This window comes from Oncorhynchus masou, chromosome 6 (assembly GCF_036934945.1).
Source record: "Oncorhynchus masou masou isolate Uvic2021 chromosome 6, UVic_Omas_1.1, whole genome shotgun sequence".
Classification (NCBI taxonomy): domain Eukaryota; kingdom Metazoa; phylum Chordata; class Actinopteri; order Salmoniformes; family Salmonidae; genus Oncorhynchus; species Oncorhynchus masou.
In genome coordinates this window covers 81,736,256-81,759,659 of record NC_088217.1, presented here as the reverse complement: position 1 = coordinate 81,759,659, position 23,404 = coordinate 81,736,256, and the positions used below count along the sequence as shown (strand labels likewise).

General features: G+C 45.3%; 1 protein-coding gene across 3 annotated transcripts in view; it reads left to right on the top strand.

Moving 5' to 3' along the window:
• The window catches only part of LOC135542791 (interleukin-1 receptor accessory protein-like 1-B), a 462,236-nt gene extending 442,130 nt beyond the window's left edge, over positions 1–20,106 (top strand). For 2 of the 3 annotated variants that reach the window (XM_064969989.1, XM_064969988.1), the window contains exons 10-12: positions 6,607–6,777; positions 8,426–8,470; positions 16,513–20,106. In XM_064969989.1, coding sequence (XP_064826061.1) covers positions 6,607–6,777; positions 8,426–8,470; positions 16,513–17,255 — 959 coding nt within the window. In that variant the 3' untranslated portion in view covers positions 17,256–20,106. The remainder of the gene's footprint in view (positions 1–6,606; positions 6,778–8,425; positions 8,471–16,512) is intronic. The other variant, XM_064969990.1, reaches the window with a different exon arrangement.
• Positions 20,107–23,404: the final 3,298 nt, after the last annotated feature.

Genomic DNA, 23,404 nt, shown 5'->3' with positions numbered 1-23,404 from the left:
TGTATCCTCTATAGTGTAGTAATAGACTGGTCTGTATCCTCTATAGTGTAGTAATAGACTGGTCTGTGTCCTCTATAGTGTAGTAATGGACTGGTCTGTATGTTACTAATATCCTCTATAGTGTAGTAATAGACTGGTCTGTATCCTCTATAGTGTAGTAATAAACTGGTCTGTATGTTACTAATATCCTATATAGTGTAGTAATGGACTGGTCTGTATCCTCTATAGTGTAGTAATGGACTGGTCTGTATCCTCTATAGTGTAGTAATAAACTGGTCTGTATCCTCTATAGTGTAGTAATGGACTGGTCTGTGTGTTACGAACATCCTCTATAGTGTAGTAATGGACTGCTCTGTGTCCTCTATAGTGTAGTAATGGACTGGTCTGTATCCTCTATAGTGTAGTAATGGACTGGTCTGTATCCTATATAGTGTAGTAATGGACTGGTCTGTATCTATAGTGTAGTAATAGACTGGTCTGTGTGTTACTAATATCCTCTATAGTGTAGTAATTGACTGGTCTGTATCTATAGTGTAGTAATAGACTGGTCTGTGTGTTACTAATATCCTCTATAGTGTAGTAATTGACTGGTCTGTATCTATAGTGTAGTAATGGACTGGTCTGTATCTATAGTGTAGTAATAGACTGGTCTGTATCCTCTATAGTGTAGTAACGGACTGGTCTGTATCCTCTATAGTGTAGTAATAGACTGGTCTGTGTGTTACTAATATGCTCTATAGTGTAGTAATAGACTGGTCTGTATGTTACTAATATCCTCTATAGTGTAGTAATGGACTGGTCTGTATCTATAGTGTAGTAATAGACTGGTCTGTATCCTCTATAGTGTAGTAATGGACTGGTCTGTATCCTCTATAGTGTAGTAATAGACTGGTCTGTGTGTTACTAATATCCTCTATAGTGTAGTAATGGACTGGTCTGTATCTATAGTGTAGTAATAGACTGGTCTGTGTGTTACTAATATCCTCTATAGTGTAGTAATGGACTGGTCTGTATCTATAGTGTAGTAGACTGGTCTGTGTGTTACTAATATCCTCTATAGTGTAGTAATGGACTGGTCTGTATCCTCTATAGTGTAGTAATGGACTGGTCTGTGTGTTACTAATATACTCTATAGTGTAGTAATAGACTGGTCTGTATGTTACTAATATCCTCTATAGTGTAGTAATAGACTGGTCTGTATCCTCTATAGTGTAGTAATAGACTGGTCTGTATCCTCTATAGTGTAGTAATGGACTGGTCTGTATCCTCTATAGTGTAGTAATAGACTGGTCTGTGTGTTACTAATATCCTCTATAGTGTAGTAATGGACTGGTCTGTATCTATAGTGTAGTAATAGACTGGTCTGTATCCTCTATAGTGTAGTAATGGACTGGTCTGTGTCCTCTATAGTGTAGTAATAGACTGGTCTGTGTGTTACTAATATCCTCTATAGTGTAGTAATGGACTGGTCTGTATCCTCTATAGTGTAGTAATAGACTGGTCTGTATCCTCTATAGTGTAGTAATGGACTGGTCTGTGTCTATAGTGTAGTAATGGACTGGTCTGTATCTATAGTGTAGTAATAGACTGGTCTGTATGTTACTAATATCCTCTATAGTGTAGTAATAGACTGGTCTGTATCTATAGTGTAGTAATAGACTGGTCTGTATCCTCTATAGTGTAGTAATGGACTGGTCTGTATCATCTATAGTGTAGTAATGGACTGGTCTGTATCCTCTATAGTGTAGTAATAGACTGGTCTGTGTCCTCTATAGTGTAGTAATGGACTGGTCTGTATGTTACTAATATCCTCTATAGTGTAGTAATAGACTGGTCTGTATCCTCTATAGTGTAGTAATAGACTGGTCTGTATGTTACTAATATCCTATATAGTGTAGTAATGGACTGGTCTGTATCCTCTATAGTGTAGTAATGGACTGGTCTGTATCCTCTATAGTGTAGTAATAAACTGGTCTGTATCCTCTATAGTGTAGTAATGGACTGGTCTGTGTGTTACGAACATCCTCTATAGTGTAGTAATGGACTGGTCTGTGTCCTCTATAGTGTAGTAATGGACTGGTCTGTATCCTCTATATTGTAGTAATGGACGTGTCTGTATCCTATATAGTGTAGTAATGGACTGGTCTATATCTATAGTGTAGTAATAGACTGGTCTGTGTGTTACTAATATCCTCTATAGTGTAGTAATTGACTGGTCTGTATCTATAGTGTAGTAATAGACTGGTCTGTGTGTTACTAATATCCTCTATAGTGTAGTAATTGACTGGTCTGTATCTATAGTGTAGTAATGGACTGGTCTGTATCTATAGTGTAGTAATAGACTGGTCTGTATCCTCTATAGTGTAGTAACGGACTGGTCTGTATCCTCTATAGTGTAGTAATAGACTGGTCTGTGTGTTACTAATATGCTCTATAGTGTAGTAATAGACTGGTCTGTATCCTCTATAGTGTAGTAATAGACTGGTCTGTATGTTACTAATATCCTCTATAGTGTAGTAATGGACTGGTCTGTATCTATAGTGTAGTAATAGACTGGTCTGTATCCTCTATAGTGTAGTAATGGACTGGTCTGTATCCTCTATAGTGTAGTAATAGACTGGTCTGTGTGTTACTAATATCCTCTATAGTGTAGTAATGGACTGGTCTGTATCTATAGTGTAGTAATAGACTGGTCTGTGTGTTACTAATATCCTCTATAGTGTAGTAATGAACTGGTCTGTATCTATAGTGTAGTAGACTGGTCTGTGTGTTACTAATATCCTCTATAGTGTAGTAATGGACTGGTCTGTATCCTCTATAGTGTAGTAATGGACTGGTCTGTGTGTTACTAATATACTCTATAGTGTAGTAATAGACTGGTCTGTATGTTACTAATGTCCTCTATAGTGTAGTAATAGACTGGTCTGTATCCTCTATAGTGTAGTAATAGACTGGTCTGTATCCTCTATAGTGTAGTAATGGACTGGTCTGTATCCTCTATAGTGTAGTAATAGACTGGTCCTTGTCCTCTATAGTGTAGTAATAGACTGGTCTGTATTTTACTAATATCCTCTATAGTGTAGTAATAGACTGGTCTGTATCCTCTATAGTGTAGTAATAGACTGGTCTGTATCCTCTATAGTGTAGTAATGGACTGGTCTGTATCCTCTATAGTGTAGTAATAGACTGGTCTGTATCCTCTATAGTGTAGTAATAGACTGGTCTGTATCCTCTATAGTGTAGTAATGGACTGGTCTGTATCCTCTATAGTGTAGTAATAGACTGGCCGGTGTGTTACTAATATCCTCTATAGTGTTGTAATGGACTGGTCTGTATTTATAGTGTAGTAATAGACTGGTCTGTATCCTCTATAGTGTAGTAATAGACTGGTCTGTGTGTTACTAATATCCTCTATAGTGTAGTAATGGACTGGTCTGTATCTATAGTGTAGTAATAGACTGGTCTGTATCCTCTATAGTGTAGTAATGGACTGGTCTGTGTCCTCTATAGTGTAGTAATAGACTGGTCTGTGTGTTACTAATATCCTCTATATTGTAGTAATGGACTGGTCTGTATCTATAGTGTAGTAATAGACTGGTCTGTGTGTTACTAATATCCTCTATAGTGTAGTAATGGACTGGTCTGTATCCTCTATAGTGTAGTAATGGACTGGTCTGTGTGTTACTAATATACTCTATAGTGTAGTAATAGACTGGTCTGTATGTTACTAATATACTCTATAGTGTAGTAATAGACTGGTCTGTATCCTCTATAGTGTAGTAATAGACTGGTCTGTATCCTCTATAGTGTAGTAATGGACTGGTCTGTATCCTCTATAGTGTAGTAATAGACTGGTCCTTGTCCTCTATAGTGTAGTAATAGACTGGTCTGTATTTTACTAATATCCTCTATAGTGTAGTAATAGACTGGTCTGTATCCTCTATAGTGTAGTAATAGACTGGTCTGTATCCTCTATAGTGTAGTAATGGACTGGTCTGTATCCTCTATAGTGTAGTAATAGACTGGTCTGTATCCTCTATAGTGTAGTAATAGACTGGTCTGTATCCTCTATAGTGTAGTAATGGACTGGTCTGTATCCTCTATAGTGTAGTAATAGACTGGTCGGTGTGTTACTCATATCCTCTATAGTGTTGTAATGGACTGGTCTGTATCTATAGTGTAGTAATAGACTGGTCTGTATCCTCTATAGTGTAGTAATAGACTGGTCTGTGTGTTACTAATATCCTCTATAGTGTAGTAATGGACTGGTCTGTATCTATAGTGTAGTAATAGACTGGTCTGTATCCTCTATAGTGTAGTAATGGACTGGTCTGTGTCCTCTATAGTGTAGTAATAGACTGGTCTGTGTGTTACTAATATCCTCTATAGTGTAGTAATGGACTGGTCTGTATCCTCTATAGTGTAGTAATAGACTGGTCTGTATCCTCTATAGTGTAGTAATGGACTGGTCTGTATCCTCTATAGTGTAGTAATGGACTGGTCTGTGTCTATAGTGTAGTAATGGACTGGTCTGTATCTATAGTGTAGTAATGGACTGGTCTGTATCATCTATAGTGTAGTAATAGACTGGTCTGTATCCTCTATAGTGTAGTAATAGACTGGTCTGTATCCTCTATAGTGTAGTAATAGACTGGTCTGTATCCTCTATAGTGTAGTAATAGACTGGTCTGTATCCTCTATAGTGTAGTAATGGACTGGTCTGTATCCTCTATAGTGTAGTAATAAACTGGTCTGTATCCTCTATAGTGTAGTAATAGACTGGTCTGTATCCTCTATAGTGTAGTAATGGACTGGTCTGTATCCTCTATAGTGTAGTAATGGACTGGTCTGTGTCTATAGTGTAGTAATGGACTGGTCTGTATCTATAGTGTAGTAATAGACTGGTCTGTATGTTACTAATATCCTCTATAGTGTAGTAATGGACTGGTCTGTATCTATAGTGTAGTAATAGACTGGTCTGTATCCTCTATAGTGTAGTAATGGACTGGTCTGTATCATCTATAGTGTAGTAATAGACTGGTCTGTATCCTCTATAGTGTAGTAATAGACTGGTCTGTATTCTCTATAGTGTAGTAATAGACTGGTCTGTATCCTCTATAGTGTAGTAATAGACTGGTCTGTGTCCTCTATAGTGTAGTAATGGACTGGTCTGTATGTTACTAATATCCTCTATAGTGTAGTAATAGACTGGTCTGTATCCTCTATAGTGTAGTAATAGACTGGTCTGTATGTTACTAATATCCTATATAGTGTAGTAATGGACTGGTCTGTATCCTCTATAGTGTAGTAATAGACTGGTCTGTATCCTCTATAGTGTAGTAATAAACTGGTCTGTATCCTCTATAGTGTAGTAATGGACTGGTCTGTGTGTTACTAACATCCTCTATAGTGTAGTAATGGACTGGTCTGTGTCCTCTATAGTGTAGTAATGGACTGGTCTGTGTCCTCTATAGTGTAGTAATAGACTGGTCTGTGTGTTACTAATATCCTCTATAGTGTAGTAATGGACTGGTCTGTATCCTCTATAGTGTAGTAATAGACTGGTCTGTATCCTCTATAGTGTAGTAATGGACTGGTCTGTATCCTCTATAGTGTAGTAATGGACTGGTCTGTGTCTATAGTGTAGTAATGGACTGGTCTGTATCTATAGTGTAGTAATGGACTGGTCTGTATCATCTATAGTGTAGTAATAGACTGGTCTGTATCCTCTATAGTGTAGTAATAGACTGGTCTGTATCCTCTATAGTGTAGTAATAGACTGGTCTGTATCCTCTATAGTGTAGTAATAGACTGGTCTGTATCCTCTATAGTGTAGTAATGGACTGGTCTGTATCCTCTATAGTGTAGTAATAAACTGGTCTGTATCCTCTATAGTGTAGTAATAGACTGGTCTGTATCCTCTATAGTGTAGTAATGGACTGGTCTGTATCCTCTATAGTGTAGTAATGGACTGGTCTGTGTCTATAGTGTAGTAATGGACTGGTCTGTATCTATAGTGTAGTAATAGACTGGTCTGTATGTTACTAATATCCTCTATAGTGTAGTAATGGACTGGTCTGTATCTATAGTGTAGTAATAGACTGGTCTGTATCCTCTATAGTGTAGTAATGGACTGGTCTGTATCATCTATAGTGTAGTAATAGACTGGTCTGTATCCTCTATAGTGTAGTAATAGACTGGTCTGTATTCTCTATAGTGTAGTAATAGACTGGTCTGTATCCTCTATAGTGTAGTAATAGACTGGTCTGTGTCCTCTATAGTGTAGTAATGGACTGGTCTGTATGTTACTAATATCCTCTATAGTGTAGTAATAGACTGGTCTGTATCCTCTATAGTGTAGTAATAGACTGGTCTGTATGTTACTAATATCCTATATAGTGTAGTAATGGACTGGTCTGTATCCTCTATAGTGTAGTAATAGACTGGTCTGTATCCTCTATAGTGTAGTAATAAACTGGTCTGTATCCTCTATAGTGTAGTAATGGACTGGTCTGTGTGTTACTAACATCCTCTATAGTGTAGTAATGGACTGGTCTGTGTCCTCTATAGTGTAGTAAAAGACTGGTCTATGTGTTACTCCTGTAGATAATAAGGACTATGATGCCTATCTGTCATACACCAAAGTGGACCCGGACCAGTGGAGTCAGGAGACGCGTGAGGAGGAACGCTTCGCCCTGGAGATCCTACCCGACGTCCTGGAGAGGCATTATGGGTATAAACTGTTCATTCCAGACAGGGACTTGATCCCAACCGGAAGTAAGTTTTGTACCTTTTTGGTTTATTTCCTGTTTAATTCTGTTTCTAATGTTGCCATTGTGTTGTGTACATATCACGTGACACATTCTGCCATCTTACTTTGCACTGAAAACATCTGACAAACGTTGATTTTGGAGTGAACTGTCACTTTAACCTGTTAATTACAACACAACAGCATGTGGCGTTCAGCCGCTGATTTTGAGTTGTTTGTGGTATAGCTGAAAATGTGTAATTAGTGGGTAATAATCAACTTTGTTATTATATTGCATTGATCCAGTCTTAATCATATCTTTATGATCGCTGTCTCACAACCAATCAAAGGGGACTTCTGCACGTTGACTGCAGTTTACTGCTTGTAATTCAGATTAACACTTGGCACCTGTGATAGGGCCATGATACTGGAGGATACTGCTTCTCTGATACTGGAGGATAATGCTTCTCTGATACTGGAGGATAATGTTCCTCTGATACTGGAGGATAATGCTTCTCTGATACTGGAGGATAATGCTTCTCTGATACTTGAGGATAATGCTTCTCTGATACTGGAGGATAATGCTTCTTTGATACCGAATGATAATGCTTCTCTGGTACTGGGGGGTAATGCTTCTCGGATACTGGAGGATAATGCTTCGCTGATACTGGAGGATAATGCTTCTTTGATACTGGATGATAATGCTTCTCTGATACTGGGGGGTAATGCTTCTCGGATACTGGAGGATAATGCTTCTCTGATACTGGAGGGTAGTGCTTCTCCGATACTGGTGGATAATGCTTCTCGGATACCGGAGGATAATGCTTCTCGGATACTGGAGGGTAATGTTTCTCTGATACTGGAGGATAATGCTTCTCTGATACTGGAGGATAATGCTTCTCTGATACTGGAGGATAATGCTTCTCTGACACTGGAGGATAATGCTTCTCTGATACTGGAGGATAATGCTTCTCTGATACTGTAGGATAATAATTCTCTGATACTGGAGGATAATGCTTCTCCGATACTGGATGATAATGCTTCTCTGACACTGGAGGATAATGCTTCTCTGATACTGTTCCATTACTCCTAGTTGGAATCCTTTTCTTTGTTTTTCCTCATTTTTGTCACATTCTTGTCTGTCACATTGTTCAGTTTGTGTCGATGTTACGATTATAGCCAGTTTGACTTAAATGTTTGTGTTGTCAGGGGGACTGTGTTAATAGGGGATAGGTGGCACAAACCCAGGGCTGAAATACAGACCTTCTAAGGACTTTTGTTCTCCTCTAAGACCTCGTACATCAATGGATTTGTCTCCAGGCAAATTAACAAAACATTTTCTGATGCAAATCAAGCTATTTATTTCATTGAAATATATGCTATGTTGAAGGTTTGAGTATAAAGTAATCAATTGAAATAGTAGTCTTCATAGCCAATGAATTGTTTGAAACGCATCTATTATAATGTAATACATAGTATGTAAACTGACAGGCTCCTTTGCTCCTGATGCCACAACTCCCATATTAAACTGGGATAAAGGTGTTTTGATGAGTTGAGAGAAACTAGGCACAGTTTATCTAAGTAACTTATTTAAGTCCCCTGATTCTAACTTCCTCTGATGTCTTTCTGCAAGACTACCTGATCACACCTTTTGAATGTTGAACTATTTATGTTTAGGTTTCACCAATGATCATTTCCAGGACGATTCAAGACTCCTTAGAGGTACTCTCATTCCCCCAGCCACTTACCCCTACTTGTGTCAGCAACTAACCACACCCAGCCACACCCAGCCACAACCTGACACAACCAGCCACAATTAACCACAACCAGCTATAACTAACCACAAACAGCCACAACCTGCAACAAGCAGCCACAACTAACCACAACCTGACACAACCAGCCACAACTAACCACAACCAGCCACAACCTGCCACAAGCAGCCATAACTAACCACAACAGCCACACCCAGCCACAACTAACCACAACAGCCACACCCAGCCACACCCAGACATAACTAACCACAACAGCCACACCCAGCCACAACCAGCCACAACCAGCCTCACCCAGCCACAACCAGCCACAACCAGCCTCACCCAGCCACAACCAGCCACAACCAGCCTCACCCAGCCACAACCAGCCACAACCAGCCTCACCCAGCCACAACCAGCCACAACCAGAATCACCCAGCCACAACCAGCCACAACCAGCCTCACCCAGCCACAACCAGCCACACCCAGCCTCACCCAGCCACAACCAGCCACAACCAGCCTCACCCAGCCTCACCCAGCCACAACCAGCCACAACCAGCCTCACCCAGCCACAACCAGCCTCACCCAGCCTCACCCAGCCTCATCCAGCCACAACCAGCCTCACCCAGCCACAACCAGCCACAACCAGCCTCACCCAGCCACAACCAGCCTCACCCAGCCACAACCAGCCACAACAACCGTGCTACTCTAGAAAGACCATCAGAGAGGAAAGAGGCTTAGAGACAGACAAAGAGAGACAGAGAGAGACAGAGAGAGACGGAGAGAGGCAGAGACAGAGAAGCAGAGAGAAGCAGAGACAGACAGAGACAGAGAAGCAGAGACAGACAGAGACAGAGAAGCAGAGAGAAGCAGAGAGAAGCAGAGACAGACAGAGACAGAGAAGCAGAGACAGAGAAGCAGAGACAGAGAAGCAGAGACAGAGAAGCAGAGACAGACAGAGAAGCAGAGACAGACAGAGAAGCAGAGACAGAGAAGCAGAGACAGACAGAGAAGCAGAGACAGAGAAGCAGAGACAGACAGAGAAGCAGAGACAGACAGAGAAGCAGAGACAGACAGAGAAGCAGAGACAGACAGAGAAGCAGAGAGAAGCAGAGACAGACAGAGACAGAGAAGCAGAGACAGAGAGAAGCAGAGGAGCAGAGAGCGAGAGACAGAGAAGCAGAGACAGAGAAGCAGAGACAGAGAGAAGCAGAGGAGCAGAGAGAGAGAGACAGAGAAGCAGAGACAGAGAAGCAGAGACAGACAGAGAAGCAGAGACAGACAGAGAAGCAGAGACAGACAGAGACAGAGAAGCAGAGACAGAGAGAAGCAGAGGAGCAGAGAGACAGAGAAGCAGAGAGAGAGAGAGACACGGAGAAGCAGAGAGACACAGAGACAGAGAAGCAGAGAGAGAGAGAGAAGCAGAGAGACACAGAGACAGAGAAGCAGAGAGAGAGAAAAGCAGAGATAGATTGAGACAGAGAAGCAGAGATAGATTGAGACAGAGAAGCAGAGATAGATTGAGACAGAGAAGCAGAGAGACACAGACACAGAGACAGAGAAGCAGAGAAAGAGAGCTGAGAGACCCAGAGACAGAGGCAGAGAGATAGAGAGGCAGAGAGAGAGATAGACAGAGAAGCAGAGAGAGAGAGAAGCAGAGAGAGAGATAGTAGAGGGTGGAAAGGGGTCTTGTGTTTGCCAGTGTTATTTTCCAATTACAGAGAACATCCAGACTGACTTATCATAGTGAGGTGATGAGAGGGCTTTGTTCTCCATGCTCCTGCTAATCACACTGCTCTCTTGCTCTTCTCTATCCCCAGGGGCTCAGCTGAGCATAAGGCATAAAAGAGAAAAGCCCTTTTGAGTTTTAACCTCCCCAAGGGTTGGAGGGAGACAAGAAGGAGAGAGACGGAGGGCGAGGGAGATGTAAAGGGGTGCATAAGGAGATGGAGTGAGTGAGGGAGAAAGGGAGATGGAGTGAGTGAGAGGGAGGGAGGGAGGGAGAGAGGGAGATGGAGAGAGGGAGAGGGAGTGAGGGAGAGATAGGAAGAGGGAGAGTGAGAGAGAGAGCAAGAGAGAGTGAGAGATGGCTAGCCCTGTTGGCTCAGAGAGCAGCACCTCTCACAGTAGGGGCTCTTTGATTAGAAAGGGAAGCTTAGTTAATCCTGTCAACCTGTAGTGGAAAAGTCTTTGTTTCTGACAGGACCCCAGCAGCCTCACTAACAGCAGACTTTAGCAGCCTCTACTCTTCTGGCATGTAGGGGACACGCACAATGGCTACATTTGGCTCGACGATTTGTACTGTTACAAATGAGGAACACTATTTAGAAAGGGCAGCTTGTATAGTGTGTCTCCCTGCACACACAAACACATAGTAGACATGCACACACACACACACACACACACACACACACACACACACACACACACACACACACACACACACACACACACACACACACACACACACACACACACACACACACACACACACACACACACACACACACACACACACACACACACACACACACACACACACACCTACCCACAGATCAATTTCTCCCATATTGTTATCACTATTGAGTTAATGTGCCTCAGTAGGTCTCTAATAGCCATTATATCAGCAGTTGAACAAGGCTATGGGGTCTGATAGGTCAATGTATTGTCTGATGTCAGTGTGTTTTGTGTTTGTTGACTTCTCATTCTCTCTGTTTTCTCAATATTGATTTTTTAAAAGTAAAATGCATGTTCTATATCATGTTATGATGCATTAGATTTATACACTTCCATTTAAATATCCTATTTAGCTCATCAAACTCAATAAAAGACCATAGTAGGCAGCATCAACCAGTGGATGATAGACCATGTTTTACATACTATACACACAGACTAGAATATATATACTGTATATATATGATACATTTATATATATTATATACTATATATTTAGCTGTGTTATGATTTCATACTGTAACTTCCTTCATATCATTCTTGCCTCTCTTTCTCTCTCGCTCTCCTCTCTCTCTGTATCCCTCTCCTTCCCTCCCCTCTCTCTCTGTATCCCTCTCCTTCCCTCCCCCCTCTCTCTGTATCCCTCTCCTTCCCTCCCCTCTCTCTCTGTATCCCTCTCCTTCCCTCTCCTCTCTCTCTGTATCCCTCTCCTTCCCTCCCCTCTCTCTCTGTATCCCTCTCCTTCCCTCCCCTCTCTCTCTGTATCCCTCTCCTTCCCTCCCCTCTCTCTCTGTATCCCTCCTTCCCTTCCCTCTCTCTCTGTATCCCTCTCCTTCCCTCCCCTCTCTCTCTGTATCCCTCTCCTTCCCTCCCCTCTCTCTCTGTATCCCTCTCCTTCCCTCCCCTCTCTCTCTGTATCCCTCTCCTTCCCTCCCCTCTCTCTCTGTATCCCCCTCCTTCCCTCCCCTCTCTCTGTATCCCCCTCCTTCCCACCCCTCTCTCTCCTTCCCTCCCCTCTCTCTTTCTGTATCCCTCTCCTTCCCACCCCTCTCTCTCTGTATCCCTCTCTCCTTCCCACCCCTCTCTCTCTGTATCCCTCTCCTTCCCTCCCCCTCTCTGTATCCCCCTCCTTCCCACCCCTCTCTCTCCTTCCCTCCCTCTCTCTCTTTCTGTATCCCTCTCCTTCCCTCCCCTCTCTCTCTGTATCCCTCTCCTTCCCTCCCCTCTCTCTCTGTATCCCCCTCCTTCCCACCCCTCTCTCTCCTTCCCTCCCCTCTCTCTCTCTGTATCCCTCTCCTTCCCTCCCCTCTCTCTCTGTATCCCTCTCCTTCCCTCCCCTCTCTCTCTGTATCCCTCTCCTTCCCTCCCCTCTCTCTGTATCCCCCTCCTTCCCACCCCTCTCTCTCCTTCCCTCCCCTCTCTCTCTCTGTATCCCTCTCCTTCCCTTCCCTCTCTCTCTGTATCCCTCTCCTTCCCACCCCTCTCTCTCTGTATCCCTCTCATTCCCTCCCCTCTCTCTCTGTATCCCTCTCCTTCCCTCCCCTCTCTCTCTGTATCCCCCTCCTTCCCACCCCTCTCTCTCCTTCCCTCCCATCTCTCTCTCTGTATCCCTCTCCTTCCCACCCCTCTCTCTCTGTATCCCTCTCCTTCCCTTCCCTCTCTCTCTGTATCTCTCTCCTTCCCACCCCTCTCTCTCTGTATCCCTCTCCTTCCCACCCCTCTCTCTCTGTATTCCTCTCCTTCCCACCCCTCTCTCTCTGTATCCATCTCCTTACCTTCCCTATCTCTCTGTATCCCTCTCCTTCCCTCCCCTCTCTCTGTATCCCTCTCATTCCCTCCCCTCTCTCTCTTTATCCTTCTCCTTCCCTCCCCTCTCTCTCTCTGTATCCCTCTCCTTCCCACCCCTCTCTCTGTATCCCTCTCCTTCCCTCCCCTCTCTCTCTGTATCCCTCTCTTTCCCTCCCCTCTCTCTCTGTGTATCCCTCTCCTTCCCTTCCCTCTCTCTCTGTATCTCTCTCCTTCCCTCCCCTCTCTCTCTTTATCTCTCTCTTTCCCTCCACTCTCTCTCTGTATCTCTCTCCTTCCCTCCCCTCTCTCTCTTTATCCCTCTCCTTCCCTCCCCTCTCACTCTGTATCCCTCTCCTTCCCTCCCTTCTCTCTCTGTATACCTCTCCTTCCCTCCCCTCTCTCTCTCTGTATCCCTCTCCTTCCCTCCCCTCTCTCTCTCTGTATCCCTCTCCTTCCCTCCCCTCTCACTCTGTATCCCTCTCCTTCCCCCCCTCTCTCTCTGTATCCCTCTCCTTCCCTCCCCTCTCTCTCTCTGTATCCCTCTCCTTCCCTCCCCTCTCTCTCTCTGTATCCCCCTCCTTCCCACCCCTCTCTCTCCCTCCCTCCCCTATCTCTCTGTATCCCTCTCCGTCCCACCCCCCTCTCTCTGTATCCCTCTCCTTCCCTCCCCTCTCTCTTTCTGTATCCCTCTCCTTCCCACCCCTCTCTCTCTGTATCCCTCTCCTTCCCTTCCCTCTCTCTCTGTATCTCTCTCCTTCCCACCCCTCTCTCTCTGTATCCCTCTCCTTCCCACCCCTCTCTCTCTGTATCCCTCTCATTCCCTCCCCTCTCTCTCTGTATCCCTCTCCTTCCCTCCCCTCTCTCTCTGTATCCCCCTCCTTCCCACCCCTCTCTCTCCTTCCCACCCCTCTCTCTCTGTATCCCTCTCCTTCCCTTCCCTCTCTCTCTGTATCTCTCTCCTTCCCACCCCTCTCTCTCTGTATCCCTCTCCTTCCCACCCCTCTCTCTCTGTATCCCTCTCCTTCCCACCCCTCTCTCTCTGTATCCCTCCTTCCCACCCCTCTCTCTCTGTATCCCCCTCCTTCCCACCCCTATCTCTCTGTATTCCTCTCCTTCCGACCCCTCTCTCTCTGTATCCCTCTCCTTACCTTCCCTATCTCTCTGTATCCCTCTGCTTCCCTCCCCTCTCTCTGTATCCCTCTCCTTCCCTCCCCTCTCTCTCTTTATCCTTCTCCTTCCCTCCCCTCTCTCTCACTGTATCCCTCTCCTTCCCACCCCTCTCTCTGTATCCCTCTCCTTCCCTCCCCTCTCTCTCTGTATCCCTCTCCTTCCCTCCCCTCTCTCTCTGTGTATCCCTCTCCTTCCCTTCCCTCTCTCTCTGTATCTCTCTCCTTCCCTCCCCTCTCTCTCTGTATCTCTCTCTTTCCCTCCACTCTCTCTCTGTATCTCTCTCCTTCCCTCCCCTCTCTCTCTATCCCTCTCCTTCCCTCCCCTCTCTCTCTGTATCCCTCTCCTTCCCTCCCCTCTCTCTCTGTATACCTCTCCTTCCCTCCCTCTCTCTCTCTGTATCCCTCTCCTTCCCTCCCCTCTCTCTCTCTGTATCCCTCTCCTACCCTCCCCTCTCACTCTGTATCCCTCTCCTTCCCACCCCTCTCTCTCTGTATCCCTCTCCTTCCCTCCCCCTCTCTCTCTCTGTATCCCTCTCCTTCCCTCCCCTCTCACTCTGTATCTCTCTCCTTCCCTCCCCTCTCTCTCTGTATCCCTCTCCTTCCCTCCGCTCTCACTCTGTATCTCTCTCCTTCCCACCCCTCTCTCTCTTTATCCCTCTCCTTCCCCTCCCTCTCTCTCTCTGTATCCCTCTTCTTCCCTCCCCACTCTCTGTCTGTATCCCTCTTCTTCCCTCCCCTCTCTCTCTGTATCCCTCTTCTTCCCACCCCTCTCTCTCTTTATCCCTCTCCTTCCCTCCCTCTCTCTCTGTATCCCTCTCCTTCCCACCCCTCTCTCTCTTTATCCCTCTTCTTCCCACCCCTCTCTCTCTTTATCCCTCTCCTTCCCTCCCTCTCTCTCTGTATCCCTCTCCTTCCCTCCCCTCTCTCTCTGTATTCCTCTCATTCCCTCCCCTCTCTCTCTGTATCCCTCTCCTTCCCTCCCCTCTCTCTGTCTGTATCCCTCCTTCCCTCCCCTCTCTCTCTGTATTCCTCTCATTCCCTCCCTCTCTCTCTGTATCCCTCTCCTTCCCTCCCCCCCTCTCTGTCTGTATCCCTCCTTCCCTCCCCTCTCTCTATCCTCTCTCCTTCCCTCCCCTCTCTCTCTTTATCCCTCTCCTTCCATCCCCTCTCTCTCTCTGTATCCCTCCTTCCCTCCTTCCCTCCCCTCTCTCCTTCTCTGTATCCCTCTCCTTCCCTCCCCTCTCTCTCTGTATCCCTCTCCTTCCCACCCCTCTCTCTCCCTCCATCCCCTATCCCTCTGTATCCCTCTCCGTCCCACCCCCCTCGCTCTGTATCCCTCTCCTTCCCTCCCCTCTCTCTCTTTATCCCTCTCCTTCCCTCCCCTCTCTCTCTGTATCCCTCTCCTTCCCACCCCTCTCTCTGTATCCCTCTCCTTCCCACCCTCTCTCTGTATCCCTCTCCTTCCCTCCCCTCTCTCTCTGCATCCCTCTCCTTCCCTCCCCTCTCTCTCTGTATCCTTCTCCTTCCCTCCCCTCTCACTCTGTATCTCTCTCCTTCCCTCCCCTCTTTCTCTTTATCCCTCTCCTTCCCTCCCTTCTCTCTCTCTGTATCCCTCTCCTTCCCTCCCCTCTCTCTCTGTATCCCTCTCCTTCCCTCCCCTCTCACTCTGTATCCCTCTCCTTCCCTCCCCTCTCTCTCTTTATCCATCTCCTTCCCTCCCCCCTCTCTCTCTGTATCCCTCTCCTTCCCACCCCTCTCTCTCTGTATCCCTCTCCTTCCCACCCCTCTCTCTCTGTATCCCTCTCCTTCCCTCCCCTCTCTCTCTGTATCCCTCTCCTTCCCTCCCCTCTCACTCTGTATCTCTCTCCTTCCCACCCCTCTCTCTCTGTATCCCTCTCCTTCCCTCCCCTCTCTCTCTGTATCCCTCTCCTTCCCTCCGCTCTCACTCTGTATCTCTCTCCTTCCCACCCCTCTCTCTCTTTATCCCTCTCCTTCCCTCCCTCTCTCTCTGTATCCCTCTTCTTCCCTCCCCTCTCTCTGTCTGTATCCCTCTTCTTCCCTCCCCTCTCTCTCTCTGTATCCCTCTTCTTCCCACCCCTCTCTCTCTTTATCCCTCTCCTTCCCTCCCTCTCTCTCTGTATCCCTCTCCTTCCCACCCCTCTCTCTTTTATCCCTCTTCTTCCCACCCCTCTCTCTCTTTATCCCTCTCCTTCCCTCCCTCTCTCTCTGTATCCCTCTCCTTCCCTCCCCTCTCTCTCTGTATTCCTCTCATTCCCTCCCCTCTCTCTCTGTATCCCTCTCCTTCCCTCCCCTCTCTCTGTCTGTATCCCTCCTTCCCTCCCCTCTCTCTCTGTATTCCTCTCATTCCCTCCCCTCTCTCTCTGTATCCCTCTCCTTCCCTCCCCTCTCTCTGTCTGTATCCCTCCTTCCCTCCCCTCTCTCTCTATATCTCTCTCCTTCCCTCCCCTCTCTCTCTTTATCCCTCTCCTTCCATCCCCTCTCTCTCTCTGTATCCCTCCTTCCCTCCTTCCCTCCCCTCTCTCTTTCTTTATCCCTCTCCTTCCCTCCCCTCTCTCTCTGTATGCCTCTCCTTCCCTCTCTTTAGCCTATATCGAGGACGTGGCGCGCTGTGTGGACCAATCCAAGCGCCTCATTATCGTCATGACACCCAATTATGTGGTGCGGCGGGGTTGGAGCATCTTTGAGCTGGAGACCCGCCTCCGGAACATGCTGGTCACCGGGGAGATCAAGGTGATTCTGATTGAGTGTGCCGAGCTGCATGGCATCATGAACTACCAGGAAGTGGAAGCGCTCAAACACACCATCAAGATGCTGACCGTCATCAAGTGGCGTGGGCCCAAGAGCAACAAGCTCAGCTCCAACTTCTGGAAACACTTGCAGTATGAGATGCCCTTCAAGCACATGGAGCCCATCATCAGCAATGAGCAGGTGCTGGACGTCAGCGAGCAGGGCCCTTTCGGCGAGCTCCAGACCGTCTCTGCCATCTCCATGGCAGCCGCCACCTCCACCGCCATGGCCACGGCTCACCCGGACTTGCGGAGCACCTTCCACAACTCCACTGTCAACTACCACACCCAGATGAGGCAGCAGAAACATTACTACCGCAGCTACGAGTACGACATGGCCCCCGGCGGCAGCCTGCCTCCCCTCTCCACCCTGGGTAACCAGCACACCTACTGCAACATCCCTATGACTCTGATCAACGGACAGAGGCCCCACGGCCAGGCCAGGACACCCAGAGAACAGAGCATCGAGGAGGCACACGCCAATAACGCCATGCTACCGCTGCTGCCACGCGAGACCAGTATATCCAGTGTCATCTGGTGACAGCACCAGGCTGGCAGAGGGACAGATGGGATATATTGTATGTAGAGGGAGAACTAGCTGGCAGAGTGTGTGGTGGTGGTGGCGGTGGAGGGGGTGTTGCTACGGAGACCGTTAGTGGACTAGAGACAGCTGCTGTGGAATTTGCACCAGGATTCACAGGGGGAAATCACCAACACAGGACAAGTCATTCCGTCAGACTCAGACCACATTTGTTTGACAAGGACTAAGGAGGATTTGGCGTGAAAAGGAGAACCCGTTTGGTTTGAAATGCCTGTACACACAGACACCAACGCCAATGTTCATTTACCCAGAAACTCAAGGAATACAGGGTCTTGTACATATATTTTATATTTCTTTATAGCGTCAGTATTTTTCTGTTGTTTTTCTTTGACCTTTCATTCACCAGTTTTTATCATCAAATTTCTACGTCTGTTTTGATTTATGGTTTGAATTTGTTTGTATTTGGGTATGAAAGTGAAACGATGGTCTGTGAGGTCTGAGGGCTGAACTGTTGTAATTTTGATCTGGACTGGTGGTTGTACTGGTGGTTTGAACTCTTTGTTTTTGAACAGTTATGGCATTGTAGCGGGAAAGTTTTGATGTTTCATTCGAAAGGAAATGTCCTGGTTACATAGATGGAATCTTCTTTTATTTGGGACTCTTATTAAACAAAACTAGATTATGCAACAGATGAAGAGGCCTGGGAGTATGCAAGATATGAATAGATGAACCGACCCATCAGGACACTATAGAGACTGGTGCTAGACTTGGTGTGCAAGTATTGCAGCTCTCGCAAACATAGTGACATGCTCTTTTGAAAAGACAGCCTTTCTGTTCAGCTTAACAGAAACATATATCACCCTAAAAACAACTATGTGTATTATTTTATGAGAAAGTATATTTTTGTAACAAAAATATTTGCTTGGAAGTACATACTTATTCACATTTCATCCCACTAATGACAGAAATGGAGTAACATGCATTCTGTTTTCTACATTATTTTGCTATTCAGTTCCCTAATTGCATAGCAGACAAAGTGGATGTTTGAGTCCTTCACTAAATGTCTTATCTTAGTGGAAAGATGAAAAATATAAAATCATTTGAGATGTTTTCATCAAGTCCTAATATCATTGTTGGGTGGGGGGGGTGTATATTTGTGTTTCGAAGACTTTTCCATAACAGAGGAGTGTGCATAGTAACTAGATGTTTTCAACCTATGATATATGTCAATGTATTTGAAAAGAAGAAACACTGTTCACACTCGAAAACGTTCATCAAAGCAGATTGGTGAGAAGCATCTTCATTTCCCCACTGCACATGAATACCAGATAACCTCCACGTAGTGCCTCCCTGATTTCTATGGAGAAGGACAGCAGCCATTTTGGAAAGACGACACACGGAACACAGTTGACTTCCAAGATATGTTCAGTGTGTTGTTGTCAATATGTTCCTAGAAGAAGAAATGTCTAGCATACCATGTGACAGTCTGTCAGACGGACCAAAATACAGGAGCAAATCATTGAGTTCCACCCAAGAGAAATGTATCTCCACACACAGTGACAAATAAATGCACATCCATTTTGATTCCTCTGAAATTCAACTTAAACCCCTTCAAATATCCAATGGTCCGTAGTGGTACAGGAAAAGGCAAGATTATCCTCATTATTCTTCAAGCAAGTGAGACCAAAGCTAAAATTGTGCTTGTGAAGAAAAAAAGATCTGAAATCCACACCACATGATCCACATTAGGGCTTGTTTTAGGGCTTATTTTAGGGCTTTGCCAAGTTTTTTGGTTAGTTTCAGATTGGCCAACATATGATGTCATGAAGTCCAGTTAAGCAACAATAAGAGCTACTCAAAGACCCCAATGTTGTTTTTTACCAGGACTTGATAAAGCCTGGTTGGGAGGCGCTTTAGTGGGGAGATTAGGCCTGTGTTGGGTCGGCCCTGACACAACGCATGTCCCTATACCGTTGCCGTGGTTACACTGATGTAAACAGTCTCCAAGGGAACCTCAGAAAGAAAGAAAGTGAGAGACTGTGCTCTCATACAATCCACAATCATTTCATACATAGTTCTTGCGAGGCTAGCCCTATGAAGTAAGATACGATCATTTACAGGATCTGACACGGGTGTTCGACACACTGTAATATCTGATATCGTAACATTGTTTTATTGATACTTCATAGTGCTAGCAGCTTCTAAACAGAAACAGTGAGGCAGTGTATTCAGTCCCTTGTAGTGCCACACATTATGCACAGTATTAACCTATACACAATGAGTCTGTAAGAGATGTCTATGTCCCCCTCGGTCTGCAAAAATTATTGCTTTTTCAATTTCCCTTTGGTTTTACTTTTCAAAGTGTTGGTCTCTTTCTTCAATGTACTGTACTCAGTTGGCTGCTTGGTATATTACTGAGAACAACGTCAATTTCCAACTGTCATACCTGCCTGACCCAACAGAAAACACAGTAACGTTTGATACATTCAAGACAGAGCTCCTTTAAGGTGTGGATTTCTTGTATTCTATGACATTGTGTATATAAATCAAAAATGATAATAAGATGAAGACAATCTCGCCACATTCATAAAAAAATAAGTTAGCATTTTCAGAGTGAGTGGCAAACTTGTTTTATGAACCTTTCTGGTAATCATAATAATGACATTAATGATGATCATAATTAATAATATATAGCACAGAATTATTCCAGGCACTTTCACCATTTTGAGACAAGATTACGGTTCTGTTGTCTCTCCTGTTTCTGATTCATTTCGTTTTTTATTATGTACCTGCAATGTTAATTAAAGAGATACTATTATTATTAATAATAAAAACACATTTAATAATTGTTCTTTAGACCTCTCTACTTGCATCTTGACATCAACAGTCTTGTTATGATGGGACACCAAATCAAATGCTGATTGCAATTGTAGATTTTCATTTAAAGTAAATTTCACTTTTAAAAGTTAATATTCTGTTAACTCATATCCAAATAATGTTGTTGCCTCATATACTGCCAAAGCCTAAACTGGAGGGGGGAAAAGCACTTCAAAAACCTCACCTCAAACTTGTATCTCAAATAGTTTAAAAACCGCTGGCTATTTCCTCATAGAGCATGATGTAATCTCCCTGAGGAAGAGTTGGCCAATCAGCGTTCTACTTACATGAATATGTTTAATGACCGATATATACCCACACCGTTCTACCATTCTGTTGTTGGGGTACACAGCACAAATAAAACAGCTTTTTAACATATTAAATGAAAACATTTTGGAAGGGAAACTGTTTAATTCTAGGTCATATTTAATAGAAATGTGTAAACACCGGGCACTTAATGAATCACTTATAATGTAGTTATGATATAGTTCCTCTCCCATTACACATGAATAACCATATTACAATGTCCTAACTCACATAATAAGATTTCATATTGATTACATAAGCGTCTGCTAAATTCCAACTCCACTCTTTGGTGTTGAGATATGTTGGGAAACTGTATGTTGCAGGAAAACACTGTAATCCTGAACCCCGGATAGATCCAACCGTCACTGCAATGTTGCCCCCCTGACGCTGTCTGTGACGGCAGAATCCAGGCCACTATACCGGACCGCAGCAGCAGCTAAGATTGTGATCATGTCTGTACATCACACACATAAACACATACACATACACACACTCAAATATTGTAATTATGGATGTGTCAGTGTTCACAGGCCTTCGGACTGTACGACTTCAATCTCCCAACGTCTGCCTTCGATTCATTTCTTTCCAACTCTTTCTTTCCCCTCCTTGCCCCTTTCGACTTCACCCTTTCCCAGTCCCCTCCCACTCACAAGGCAGGCAATACGCTTGACCTCGTCTTTACTAGAGGCTGTTGACCTACTAATCTCCCAGCAACCCCCCTCCAGGTCTCTGATCACTACTTTGTTTCCTTTTCTGTCTCCCTCTCCCTCTCCTCTAACCCACTCAGCCCCTACCCAGTCAGGCTTCAAGACGGGTCACTCAACCGAGACTACTCTTCCCTGTGTCACGGAGGCTATTCGCTCTGCCAAAGCTGACTCTGTCCTCTGTTCTCATCCTCCTAGATCTATCCACTGCCTTCGACACCGTGAACCATCAGATCCTCCTCTCCACCCTCTCAGGACTGGGTGTCTCAGGCTTCGCACACTCTTGGATTGCATCCTACCTGGCATGTTGCTCCTACCAGGTGACGTGGAGAGGATCGGTCTGCACAACATAATCTCACTGCTGGTGTCCCCCAGGGCTCAGTTCTAGGCCCTCTCCTCTTCTCTCTACACTCACTCGGCTCCGTCATATCCTCACATGGTCTCTCCTATCATTGCTATACTTTTCTCCTTCCTCCATTCTGACACCCAGGTGGCGAAACGCATCTCTGCGTGCCTGGCAGATATCTCAGCTTGGATGTCGGCCCACCACCTCAAGCTCAACCTCGACAGGACGGAGCTGCTCTTCCTCCCGGGGAAGACCTGTCCGCTCCAAGACCTCTCCGTCACAGTTCACAACTCCACGGTATCCCCTCCCAGAGTGCAAAGAACCTTGGCATGACCCTGGAAAATACCCTGTCGTTCTCCTGCAGGTTCAGGCTCTACAACATCCGTAGAGTACGACCCTACCTCACACAGGAAGTGACACTGGTCCTGATCCAGGCACTTGTCATCTCCCGTCTGGACTACTGCGACTCGCTGTTGGCTGTGCTCCCCGCTTGTGCCATCAAACCCCTGCAACTTATCCATAACGTTGCAGCCCGCCCAGTGTTCAACCCTCCCAAATTCTCCCATGTCACCCCGCTCCTCCGCACACTCCTCTCGCATCCAATCCAAGACCATGGTACTTGCCTACGGAGCAGCAAGAGGAACTGTTCCTCCCCTTTCCCCCCCTTTTGTGAACTAACACTCACTCATTTCCCCTTTACTAGTTCTGACTTTGCTGATAGCTACTTTATTGAGGAAAAGTGTACTTATTATGACTGTAACAATGTGTGGTGGTCCCACCTAGCATTCTTAAGATGAATGCACTAAGTCTCTCTGGGTAAGAGTGTCTGCTAAATGACTAACATGTCAAATGTAAATGGGGGGTGGGGGGCTGCAAAAGGCACCTTTCTGCACTGAAACATTCCATCCAAGGGAATGCATAGTCGGTTCCTCCGTTTGTTTTGCTTCGTGCCTGTTGCCACAGCAATCATTTCCTGCAAGTAAGTGTTTGAATGTTGGTGGTGTCATATATTCTACTAAGTGTCTGGAACTCTATTAGAGGGATGCAACACCACACACAGACACACACACACACACACACACACACACACACACACAGACACACACACACACACACACACCAAAGTACTGTAATCATGGTAAGAGCGTCTGCTAAATGACTAACATGTCAAATGTAAATGGGGGGTGGGGGGCTGCAAAAGGCACCTTTCTCCACTGAAACATTCCAACCAAGGGAATGCATAGCCGGCTCCTGTGGTTTTTTAAAACATTGTGCCTGTTGCCACAGCAACCATGCCCTCACAAGTGAATGTTTGAATGTTGGTGGTGGAAGGTGTGCTTGCTGGGTTGGGGGGCTTCGAGAGGGAGTGTGGGGGGGGGGGGTAAACTGGCAAAGTGGAGGTGCTACTATTGTGGAGGAGTAACCCCCTAAACACCAGTTCACCTGTGTTTGCATTGTGATCTGGCTGCATGGGTAATTGGCTGGCTCCAGAGAATACCGACCAACCAAGGAGCAGCAATCCTCCATATTGGGGCCTAATTAAGCTAATTAAATGAGGTATGTGCACCATACGGAGGGAGAGAGGGAGGCATGCTCCATCATTCACACGAGATCTAAACATAAACGTTGAGCCGCAATGTTTATCCTGTATTTGTTCATATGGCGTACTAGACAGATAGGCTTTTAGAAATAACAGACTGACATGACACATTCTACTGGCCCTGTGTGATGAGTCATATCTCAGTACTGGTTTCCTGTCAGCAGTCTAATATTGATCGCATGACCGTGTGTGTAGGATGTGATGGCATGACACACAAACATATATTTCATCATTTTTTGAAATACATTTTAAAGAAAGAATGGTAAGAATAGAAGCTTTTGAAAATCTTCTTCACTGGTAAATGGTTCCAGTATGT